Source organism: Aplysia californica, unplaced genomic scaffold (assembly GCF_000002075.1).
Source record: "Aplysia californica isolate F4 #8 unplaced genomic scaffold, AplCal3.0 scaffold00442, whole genome shotgun sequence".
Classification (NCBI taxonomy): Eukaryota; Metazoa; Mollusca; class Gastropoda; order Aplysiida; family Aplysiidae; genus Aplysia; species Aplysia californica.
In genome coordinates, this window is record NW_004797712.1 from 178,388 (window position 1) to 190,700 (window position 12,313).

The 12,313-nt window shown below is 41.2% G+C and overlaps 1 protein-coding gene across 1 annotated transcript in view; it reads left to right on the forward strand.

Annotated features, from left to right (window-relative positions):
• The window catches only part of LOC101859352, a gene marked incomplete at its 3' end in the record, with an annotated part of 21,622 nt that overhangs the window by 7,543 nt on the left and 1,766 nt on the right, over nt 1-12,313 (forward strand). Inside the window, 2 exon segments of the mRNA XM_013086193.1 lie at nt 3,798-3,945; nt 5,444-8,052. Of these exon segments, the coding sequence (XP_012941647.1) occupies nt 3,798-3,945; nt 5,444-8,052 (2,757 nt within the window).

Consider the following 12,313-nt stretch of genomic DNA (forward strand, 5'->3'; position numbering starts at 1 on the left):
GAGTTGTAGGCATTGTGAGCTTCTTCAGCCTCTCTTACAACTATTTCACCCCATAAAATCCCTCTAAAGCCGTATTTCTTCACATACCGGGCATGTTTGTCACCACCATTTCCTCATGAAGTCAATCTTTTATTTTTCTATATAGCCCGTTTTCTCGAAACGCGGTTTTTCTATATACTTTTAAAAATAACTCCACCATTTTTCATCCAATCTTCATGAAATTTTCACAGAATGAAGAAAAGATGCAATACTAAAAATTTATCTGTTGAATTTTTTAAATATATGAAATAGATTTTTGTTGGTGGTGTCTTGAGTGTGGATTTTCTCCGATTTTTTGCAAACTTGAATACTACCCCTGGAAAAAATTAATTAAAAAATTCTAATTCGTTTAGGAAAAAAACAACGGAGAAATTTTTAGATCTAATGTTTGTGAACACGCTTGCAAAAAAAAAAAACAATCAATTTCCATGAGCAGTAAGCGGTGTATTCATTGTGTAAGACATGTCAACAATATCCAATATGGCCGCCGTATCCATGGAAACGAATTTTTTCAAATTTGATTGCGGATTTTAAGACTCCTTACTATGCCAGTCATATATGTGAAATTTGGTAAAATTTGGTCAACTAATAAGCGAGATAGCCTTCAGGTGTAGCGCCCCCCCTTTAATAGAACAGATAGAACAATTTGTTTCTGAGCTTGGTAACTCAAAACGGTCAAAAAATGTTAGAGAGAATTTTGTAATTCTGAGCGAACTGGCCGTGGTCGATACTGATTATGACTAATTAAGGCAGTAGTGGTGTGTAGTAATCAAATGCTCGCTCGATGTGCCAAGTTGCATGACAAGGGAAAGTGATACAAACATAATAATATTATTTTCATGCTTTGATATCGGACTCAATTTTATTTTTGTTTTGGGGTTGTTGTTTTGTTTTGTTTTGGTTTTTTTTTGTTGGGTTGCTGTTGTTGTGGGGTTTTTTTTTTGGGGGGGGAGGGGGAGGGGTGGTTGTATGTTTGTTTTTTGAGTTGTTGTTGTTAGTTTGTTTTGTTTTGTTGGGGGGTTGGTTGTTTTGTTGTTTTTTCTTGTTTGGCTGTTTTTTGGTTTGTTTTTATTTGTTGTTTTTTTGTTGTTGTGTGTTTTCTTTTGGGGGGGAGGGGGGTGCAGGTTAAGTACCCACAGTTCAAATTTACCACCGTCTGCAATGTACACACACAACTTCAAGAGCTGTATGCAAAGCAAACTACACAACGGACACAGAAACAACGTTTGACAACTTGGATCAAAACCAGGAGAAATGAGAATGGGACCAATTAGCCAAGAGATAGTTTTTAAATATATATATAGCTACAAACTATCTCTGATGGTGTCCGTCTCAATGGACACGGGCCCTATAATTACAACACTAGCGCAGTGGGAAAGGCGCATTCGCAAAAAAATAGTGTCGTTGAATAATTTGTCAAGAGACTGAGTTTTAAACTGTTTTGCAAAAAACAAAGAACACTCTCTTCTTTCTGCACTCTCGCTGATTCTTACACCGTGTTAGTCAGTGATAACCGATATAAAATAACGTTACCCTGCTAGAAATCCTATGTTGCTTGAAATGAAGAAATCATACATACACGCGCACACACACACACACACACAAACACACACACACACACGCACGCACACACACACACACACACACACACACACACACACACACACACATACACACACACACGTGCGCACGCACTCATACAAACACACACACAAACACACACACTAACACACACATACTCAAACACACATACACATATACACGCACACACGCATGTCGATCATTTACCAAATTAAGAGAATATATCCCACTACTGACATTATCAAAATTATTCGATTCAAAAGGGAAGAAAAGCTGAAAATATACACTCCGATTTCAATGCCTAGATACATTCAGGTACTCAATGAAGCAGAAAAAAGCTCAAACACGATATTTTGACCCATTTTTCGGGAAAGGTTTATCCCGGCATTGTCATCCCCACTACCCACCCCATTATATCATATTATTATGTACCGTTACCCTTAGAGCGCACATCTCACCCCCTCTCCCTTTAACCCTCGGTTTCGAGCTCGTGATTCGACGGGGCCTGTCGCGAAGAGAAACCTTTCAAGTTCTTCCTAATGTGCGTTGAATTAACGGTCCTGTTTGATTCATTTTACAGACACTGTACTCGAGGGGGGAGGGGGGGGATTGTTCAATGAGTCAAACCCTCAGAGCGGGAATTCCCAAGACAAATTCTAAACTCTGTTGGAGAAACTATGCACCTCCCCGTCATGTGGGAAGAACTATCGAACGGTGTGGGACTCTAGCTTTGTACAAATATTTAATGTTTGCCATACAAACGTTCCTATCCTCGACTTGTTGGAGTCTGTGGCGTAATTGTTAGACTCGTGGCAGGTTATTTGAATTCGAAACCTTGGCGTTGGCGGTCCGCGGTGCGGTCAAAAGTTGGTGGCGCAACTTGTTGTCAAATATTTCTTCAATTGTCGAACATAAAGTATCCAGCTTTCACACAATGACTTGTATCAGTTTTTCTTAACAGATCAATATATTTTTGTAAACACCCGTTAGCTGTATTCTAGAAAATTCATTAATTAAGGGGGGGGATAGCTACACCTAAAGGTTATCTCGCTTATTAGCGGATCAAATTTTACCAAATTTCACACATATTATAACAAGCATAGTGAAGAGCCTTACAATTTTCAAACTAATTTGAGAAAAAAGTTTCGTTGCCGTGGTGACGGCGGACATATTGGATTTTGTTGACATGTCTTACACAATGAATACCGCACTTATTCTTCATGGAAATAGATTCTTATTTTGCATGCATGTTAGCAGACAACAGACCTACAGATTTCTTTGTTAAATTTTTTCCAAAACGGATGGGAACATTTTTAATGGATTTTTTTTCTGAAATATTCGTCAAGTTTGAAAAAATCCGTAAAAATCCACTCTCCAGACACCACTACCAAAAATGTATTCCACATATATATCTCAAAATATCCGACATATACATGTTTTGTGTTACAAGTTACATCTTCTCTTCATTCATTCTATGAAAATTTCATGAAGATTGGACGAAAGATAACGGAGTTATTCAAAAAAGGATATAAAAAACCGTGTTTTGAGAAAACGGGTGATAAAGAAAAATAAAAAAAAAAAACTTTATGAGGAAATGGTGGTGAATAACGTGCCAGGTAATTGGAAAAAATGAGGCTTTAGGTGGTTCTTATGCAATGAAATCGTTGTAAGAGAGAGTGAAGAAGCTAAAAATGTATACAACACAAAATCCATAATTTTGACCCGAATCGGGACTGCTTGCTTCGTTCCTGGTACATTCACACGCCACCACCACCCAAAAAAATCAATAAATTACCGACTTAAATATTCGTCCATTAATTCATTCATTCACTCTTTCAATCCTTCATGAAATTATAGTTTGCTGTTTTTACAGCAGTGCGTGCTATTTATCGATCCATCAACGCATTCTTTTCGTGGGTGTGGTGCTATGTCAGTTCACATGGCATGGACCGGCGGTTTATGAATCATTAATTATTTCAGAATAATTCTGTAATGTGTAGGGTTTTTTAAAGATCGCTATGTTTTATTTGCTAAATGTTGCAGTATTGATTTATAAATATGTTTCTCTTTTGTTTACACAATCTTTTTTTTTCGGTGTTGATTTTTTTCTAATTTTCTTTTGTTTCCAAAATCATACGGTATTGATTTTTACGAAGCGTTTTCTCTTTCAATTTCAGGGATTTTTCCGGCGTAGTTTGACCCGTGTTGAGCCGTACGAGTGTCAGAGATCTGGAAACTGTCTCATAGGACCGGAGACCGACCGACGGGGGAGCTGTCCAAAATGTCGTTACAAGAAATGCCTGGCCGTGGGAATGAGCAAAGATGGTGAGTGCGGTGTGTTGTATTGGTTGCCGTGTGGCTTACACACAACTGGGTGTTGTAATCATGCGTGTATGTTAACCCGTTAAGTGCTTGTAGAAGCAAGACAAATACATATGTGTTTGTTGAAGAGAGATTTAAACAAAGTTATAACGTATTTCTCCGTATGAAGAATAAGAAACTGCACTAGTTGCAGGTACATCTCTAGTGTATCCAGTAGTAAAAATGTCTGTGAACCCGTTTTGGAGAACACAAGTGAGTATTTACGTCTCTATAGCTGTGATGGTGTTAGGATCGAGCCCATTTGCCGTAAGTCAGGGGTCACCAAACTTCTTTTCAACGTAGGCCGGATAACAGAGAGAATCCCGAGCGCGGGGCGGGATATCTATTTTGTTCAATATTATACATGGGCATGGTAATAAATGAAAGATGTGTGACATTAAATCAGAAAAAGGATGTGGTACATAAGTCAGAAGTTATGACTTCTACAAAACACGTTTAATACAATATTCACTGGAGAGTTTATTGAAATGATGACATTCTTTCGGTGACCAAGTCCTGAGCATACACATACTAAAAAGCACATCTCGACGTTTTTCCCGCATTGTGGCATGTCGGTAGGCTTCATAAATGACCACAAGGGCTGGATCCAGGCCGGCGGCCGTAGTTTGGGGACCCCAGCTGTAATATTTCCATAAGAGTGCATTGTGCCTGTGGACTCACTCCCAATCTGATCTTCGAAGCTGATTTAGCGCAGTCAAAGGTAGTTAACGTTGTCTACAGACTGAGGCTCTACTCAAACACAGATAGGAATAAAACGTTCTCAAATACGTCATTGATGTTGGTTGTTGGCGCGTGCTCTGGTGTTGTTTGCTCCTTCTTTTCTGTTAAACATTGATCATCCTTGTCTCTCTTACTTCTCATTGTCGGTTACTCTTTTTAAAAAACAAACAAATCTAATCTGTTTGTGTCACAGGTACCATAAGACTCATACTAAAACTAAAAATAAGCGTTGGTGGTAACATATTATACATCATTATGTTCTTGTAAGTGCAACGCATCTTGTAGACATCAAACAGAAGGCACAAATGTTTTCCTAAAAGTAAAAGAACCTGTATTTCAAAGAATGAAAGTAAAGAAAGCGCTTAGTCAGCGCATGTGGCGACATTTATTGTATACTTGCACCAATATTTTGGAAGACGCTCTTTTATACAAGTGTGCTCTCTCTCTCTCTCTCTCTCTCTCTCTCTCTCTCTCTCTCTCTCTCTCTCCCTCTCTCTCTCTCTCGACTCTCTCTCTTTCTTTCTCTCTCTCTCCCTTTCTCTCTCTCTCTCTCTCTCTCTCTCTCTCTCTCTCTCTCTCTCTCTCTCCCTCTCTTTCTTTCACGCACACACACACGCGCGCGCCAACGGAGAATAATTATTATACCCTCACACATTATGACACATACAAGACAAGAGCTAGCCTCAGGTTTCTTACCAATCCCATGTCATTTCTCCTACAGCTATCAAGACAGGCCGATACTCCTACGAAAAGAAATCTAAAGACATAATGGAGATAAAAGAATTTCACCGCATGCTGGAGGCATCGGAATCTTCTCCCAGACGTCAAAATACAAGGTCTGGTTCAGAGATAAGCGCAGATATGCCCCAAGAGAATATTGACTGTTTCAGTCAGATCAGTAAGCATTTCGCAGATCATAATCCTAATAGATGTGATACAACTTCCGGTAAAAACTTACATGCTGAGGGCAGGAATTTTACAGAAACATCCCAACTTCCCCGTGCGCCATCAACCACATTCCACGGACCTTCAAGGGGGTACTACCACAGCCGCTATACAAATCGTCAAAGAACGACTTCAGCGCAATACCATGGGGATGAAATGAATTACCAGGTTTTCGTAAGCGCAGCCTCATCTTCGAGTCCAGATTTAGACAGTACGACTTTCCGAGGCACCAATGACTGTGGCCTTGACCTTTCCTCGCCTTCATCTGCTTCTTTTTATGGAAATTCACCTGAAAAACCTAGCTCTTCTATAGTAGTCAGAGCTCCTATGCACTCAAACTGTATGTCCTGCAGCTGTGCAGCATGTGGACGTGGCAGTCAGTCTAAGGGAAGGGTCGAATTCAATCAGGTACGTGACACAGGCCAGTCTTTTGGTATTTGCTGCACTCCAAGTGTGACGTCATCTGTCTGTCTAGAAGACAAGGGCGGTAGTCCGTGTGCCACAAGGCACAACATGTTGCTTCACGACAAAGCCACTCCTGATGGCTTGGGTTTGAACCTTTCGGAAGAGTTTAGAACTAGGAGGACAACGTCGTTATTGCCTCGACAGGATTTTGATTCACAAGCAGACACAAATACGTTCAACGGAGCGAATTTTGTTGGAGCGAATGCTTTGTCCGGTGCGAAAAACCACAACCCTATACCCTCATCTACCCCAGAGACGAGAGAAGAAATACCAGAGTTTCGGAGGAAAGATTTACCAGAGACAATCAGAAACCAGTGGGTCCCCCAAATGACATGCACTTACGTCAGCAAGGATCTGAAGCAAGCTCTAAAGAGAAAACTGAGCGAGAATAAACACCACGTAGAAGCAACAGCAATAGACAAAATAAAGCGACGAGAATCGGTTGATTCTCCGGAGAACTCTACACGTTCATTTCCTTCCGACGAAAGCTCGGAATCATTAGAGTTCCAAGACACATTACTGAAATTCGGCTGTGGGTGCCTTAAATGTTGTGGGGAGCACACAGAAGACGCACTGTCCGGCTCTCTACAGAGAGAAACGTCCGCGTGCGGCTCCCCATCATCACTTCAGAGTGAGACGGAAGAGCTGACCAGCGACGTTTCTCAGTCCGTGTGGCAATTTAGCCCGCCAGACATTGTCTGTGCTTCAGCTAAGCTCAAGAATGAAAGAGATCGATTCTCAAGAAGCAACGCTACTTTACCGTCGCCATCTCTCCCTCATGTCGTTACCTCTCCTGATCTCCTAAGCTCAATCTCGCCAGTCTCATTATACAATCAAACGTTAGCAAAACCATCCACAACAACAGCAACTGATGCAACAAAACCTGCAACAACCGTAGCAGTAGTGGCAAGCACAGAAGCAACAACAGAGATAAAAAACACTGCCAATTTTGACACACCTCAGTGCATACTAGAGCCAAAAGCAGCCAGTGCTTTGACAGCAACAATAGCATCAGCAACAGCGGCTGTGGCAGCAGAGGCAGCAACAGCAGAGGAGGCAGCAACAGCAGCAAACACGTTCCCACAAGCTGCTGACTTTCAAACAACTTCAGACAACGAGACGTCAAGTTTTGAAAGCATTAGCCAAGCAGCTAAGAGTGGGACTGGTCTTTTCTTTTCACAAGACAAAGATTTTCCTCAAATAGGTGACGACATTCTCCGCTCATGGTACCGATCACCATCTCCAACCTTCTCGGACTGGAGCGATAACAACCTCAGCGACTTTGAAAGCGACAATCTTCTACAAACTGAACAGAATGATGTCACATACCTTGATGTGCGTCAAACTTTTACTGAAAGTGTGTGTAAGGAAAGAGACATCGAGCTGCCCAGCCCATATTTGGCGACAATGACATCGGAAGCTCTACAACGTCTCGAGGACCCGGATACGCAGTCCGAGGTAGCTCTCTTATCCGAAGCGTTGTCGAAATGCGAGCTGTATTGTTACGAAATGACTCTATTAGACCCGATTTTTCACAAACTAAACATCTCGTTTCCAAAGTCCACTTTCTCCAGTGTCAAACAAAACGGGGGCAAAATTGGGATTCGTCACCCCAGCGAGTCTTTTTCAACAGCATCAGCAGCCACGCCCTCTTCTGAATCGCCAGCTTCCTCAGTCTCCATAGGCTCTCCAGGCACACAGCAAGCCACCCGAGCACTGAATCCAAACCAAACTCAAACCACAGTAAGACGCCCAAGGAACGGAGAGGATTATTATAAAGTTTTGCCCTGGTGTGAATTTTCCGAAGCAGAACTTGATGACGTCATTTCTATAATAATGGCGGCTCGCGAGACTTACCTCGGCTGGGATTTTAACTCCATCAGTGAAGAGGAAGTGGAACGGAGAAAGGAAACCTACAGGGTAGGTCCTGAGAGTGAAAGTTTAAGAATGTGTCACTTACTTTTTAACTTTAATCTGCCCCCCATGTCAACCCTGGTTGTAGAGACAAAACCTTCTAAACTTTTTTAACAGTTCACTTGAATCTTCATAATACATACATACATACATACATACACACACACACACACACACACACACACACACACACACACACACACACATACACACATACACACATACACACATACATACATACATACATACATACATACATACATACATACATACATACATACATACATACATACATACATACATACACGCATACACGCACACACACATACACACACACGCACCCACACACACACACCCCCACACACACACACCAGCACGCGCGCGCGAACGAAACCACGCATACACAAACATACATGTATTTTGTTTGCTTGTCTCGTGTGTTGGCGGAAGGAAAAGAGAGGGGTGGTGTGGTGAGGTACGGTGTGGATAGAAGAGAGGGAGGGAGAGAGAAAGAAAGAGAGAGAGAGAGAGAGCGAGAGAGAGAGAGAGAGAGAGAGAGAGAGAGAGAGAGAGAGAGAGAGAGTTTTGTTGTTTTGGCTCGCTGGAACAGAGAAGGGTGTTCACTCTTTTTTGCCCGGAAGGTCAACTATAATTTTTTCTAAAACTACACGAGTCGTTCAAAAAGTTTTGCCTTCAAGTTTATAATTTCTGTATTACTGATGCTATTTACAAATGTTATACACCAAATGAAAGCTTAGGATGTCTGCTACATGACAGTACCTTTACTCTTCACACAGTCGCCTTCTTTGTCGATGCAGATCCGCCAACGTCGAAAAAGTTGTCGCTTGCCGTCGGCGAAAAATTCCTTGGGATTTTCTCTGTACCAGTGACGCACATCTTCTTGAACTTCATTGCCATCTGCAAAACGTTTTCCTTTGAGGTACTCCTTCAACTTAGGAAAGAGATAAAAGTCTGATGGAGCAAGGTCTGGACTGTATAATCGGTGCGGTAAAGTCTCTTGAAATCTGAGACTTTTCATGGCATCTTGAGTTTGTCAACTCGTGTGAGGACGGGCGTTGTAGTGGTGCAAAATTGCATTTTTTCCGGGCCGAACTCGTGACTGCCGTGCTCTACGTTTTCTCAGGGTCTCAATCTATCGCTCAGAGTTGATAGTGGAACCATGTTCCAAAAATCCCATACGAATCAGACTATCAGTCCCAGAACACTGTCATAGGAACTTTCTTTGCAGATGAAACAACTTTGAATTTCTTGGGGCTAGGTGAACCAGTGTGCCTGTATTCTTTCGATCGTCTTTTGTTCTCTGGGTCATAATGGTGTACCCAAGTCAAGTCTCGTCTCCTGTGACTATACGGCGTAAGAAAGCTTCACCTTCATCGGTATAACGAGCCAGGGGTTCATCATTAACTTGACTTCGGTTCAATTTCAGCTCTGGAGACAACATGTGGGGAACCCACCGTGCACACATTTTCCTGTAACCCAACACACCATGGATAATATACTGAGCACTCCCTACAGAAATCCCTAGCATTTCACTGACATCTCTTACTTTTTATCGCCGGTTTGCTTGAATGATCAAATCCACTCTCTCCTGATGTTGAACATCACTGGCAGAGTTGGGACGATCGCAACGAGCTTGGTCATGCAAATCTGTCTCTGCTGGACTGATTTCAACGAACTCCTTTGCCCATCTTCGAACAGTACTTACATCTGCACATGCTTCACCATAGACAAGCTTCATTCGCCTATGAATATCAATGTGTGCAGCTCCCTCTACAGTAAGGAACTCAATAACAGCTCTTTGCTTTAAGCGCACATTCATAGGTTTGCTGGACGCCATTTTCTCGGCGACAATGTACCCTAGCTTCTATGATGTAAACAGCAATAGCATAAAGGTGTAACATCATAGCATAATTCTGTTTGGGTGTTTTTTTGGTTTGAGAGTAAACATATTGAAAGTCAATTGTGTAGAAATTTCATGAAGATATCTTGAATAGTTTAGAAGTTATTGGAGAGGAGGCAAAACCTTTTGAACGACCCTCGTATTTATTCATGTCAAACATGAATAGTAAACTTTTCCAAGATTGAAATGGTGGCCAGGGGAACACGTTTTCGTATCGTTGTAAGGGTTGTTTGTTTGTTGTTGTTGTTGTTGTTTTTTGGGGGGGGCGGGTTGAGGGGTAGTTGGTGTGTTTGTTTTAGGGTTTTTTGGTTTGTTTGTTTGGTTGTTTATTTGTTTCTCTCTTTCTTTCTTTCTTTCTTTCTTTGTTTCGGTTTTGGTTTTGGTTGTTTTTATTGTGGATAGGTTTGGGGGGGGGGGGCGGAGTCCTGACTGAACACAATGGTGGGGGAGGGGCTGTTTGCTGACTGAGCACAATTGAGCGCAATAGTCCAGTCCACTGTGGTGTGTCAAAAATAAAAATAAAATGTAACTTAATTTGATTTCCATAGAAAGTCAACTTCAGGCTCCTCTCCTTGAAAGAGTGCCGGATTGTAACGACTGTAAATGTCATTTGTTTCACTCTTCCATTGACATCACTTTTTTTAGGAGGCAGGCAGCTTCGATCCTGGGGTCAGGGCCAGTATGGGCTGAATGTGGTACATTATTCCAGCAGGTAGACCGAAATACTTTTCCCACGGGAATCAAACCCAATGCACCGTCGAATAGCCTAACCGATACTTCACAGATGCTGGTGAAATGGAGCCTGAGCTCTCCAAAGGCATTTTATTATTGTTAAAGATTCCAATGTCTAAAATTGTGACATTGGAGCTACGGTAGTTTCAGACTTGTTTTAATTTCTTGGGACCAAATTGTCAACGTTCACGTCATTATGTCTCGAATGTTCGAAAGGATCGATTGTAGGCTATCACGTCTTACAAAAGCAGTATGTAGTATGTGTATCAGACGTATTCTTATTAGCATCACATCCTACATAAACACAATTACGTGTTCTACGTTCTTGACAGTTTTACAAAATCAGATTTATGTATGTTCGTGTTTGTCTAAAGGAATCATTACGATGTACCGGTACGGAAGATGCTTCTTAGCCTCACTATCTGTTGTTACATTATCATGTATTGGATGTTCTTGTTACCAAAACGATCTACTGTTACTTGTTACAGTATTAATACGATTTATTGTTACATTACCATGTGTTGGGTGTTCTTGTTAGCAAAATAGTTTAACTGTTACATTTTTTGGGAGTTCTTTTTAGCTTCAGATCTAAGCTTAACTTCACGAAGTATTGGGTGTTATTATTAGCGTCATGTCTTAGGGAAACTTTAACAAGTATTGAAAGTCCTTTTAAGCATCAAATGTTACGAAAACGTTACTGTGCACAATGTATTAAATGTTCTTGTTGAATTCTGCCAAAGGCACTAACTTTGTCTGTCCTCTTTATGTCCGTTCCTTTATTCGGGTGATTTCAAAGTCAAAGATAAGTTATTCAATACCCTGCCAGGGGTGAAAGGCATTGATGATGATGATGATGATGATGATGATGATGATGATGATGATGATGATGATGATGATGATGATGATGATGATGATGATAATGATGATGATGAGTGTAATAAACTTTGGCGGACAACCGTACTTTGCTAGGATTGTCTATAAGCCTCACCGACTAAGAGTATCGAAGGCCTTTGTTAGATCAACAAAGGTCATGTATAAGGCGTTATTCTGCTCTATGCACTTTTCCTGGATCTGCCTGACTGCAAATATATATCCACAGTGCCCCTGTTAGTGTGGAAGCCACGCTGACTTTCAGGTAAAATTCCATTTGAAGAGAGATGCTTCAATGGGCGATTGAGTAGAATGCGTGCTGTGCCAGGATCTTGCTAGCTGTAGACAAGAGGGATAAGCCTCTAAACTCGGTGATTGTTACACGATTTCCTGTCACCTTTATTTTTGTACAGATGAATGATAGTTCCGTCCCTATACACCTGGGAATTATTTCCACATTCCAACATTCCCGTATTCGACAGAATAATTATATCAGTGCCTCAACAAGACGGTCTCCTCCAAAAGCGAAGACCTCTGAAGGAATAGAGTCTGCGAGAGGGGCCTTATTGATACACAATATGTTTAAGTTATTGTTTTTCTCCAACATATTAAGATCAATTTAAATCAAAGTTGAAGACAATGTTTTTCAGGAAAGTATTTATGCTGGAACTCTATATCTGAAATATCTGTCAGTTTTTTGTTTGTTTGTTTGTTTGATTGTTGTTGTGTTTTTGTTTGTTTTGG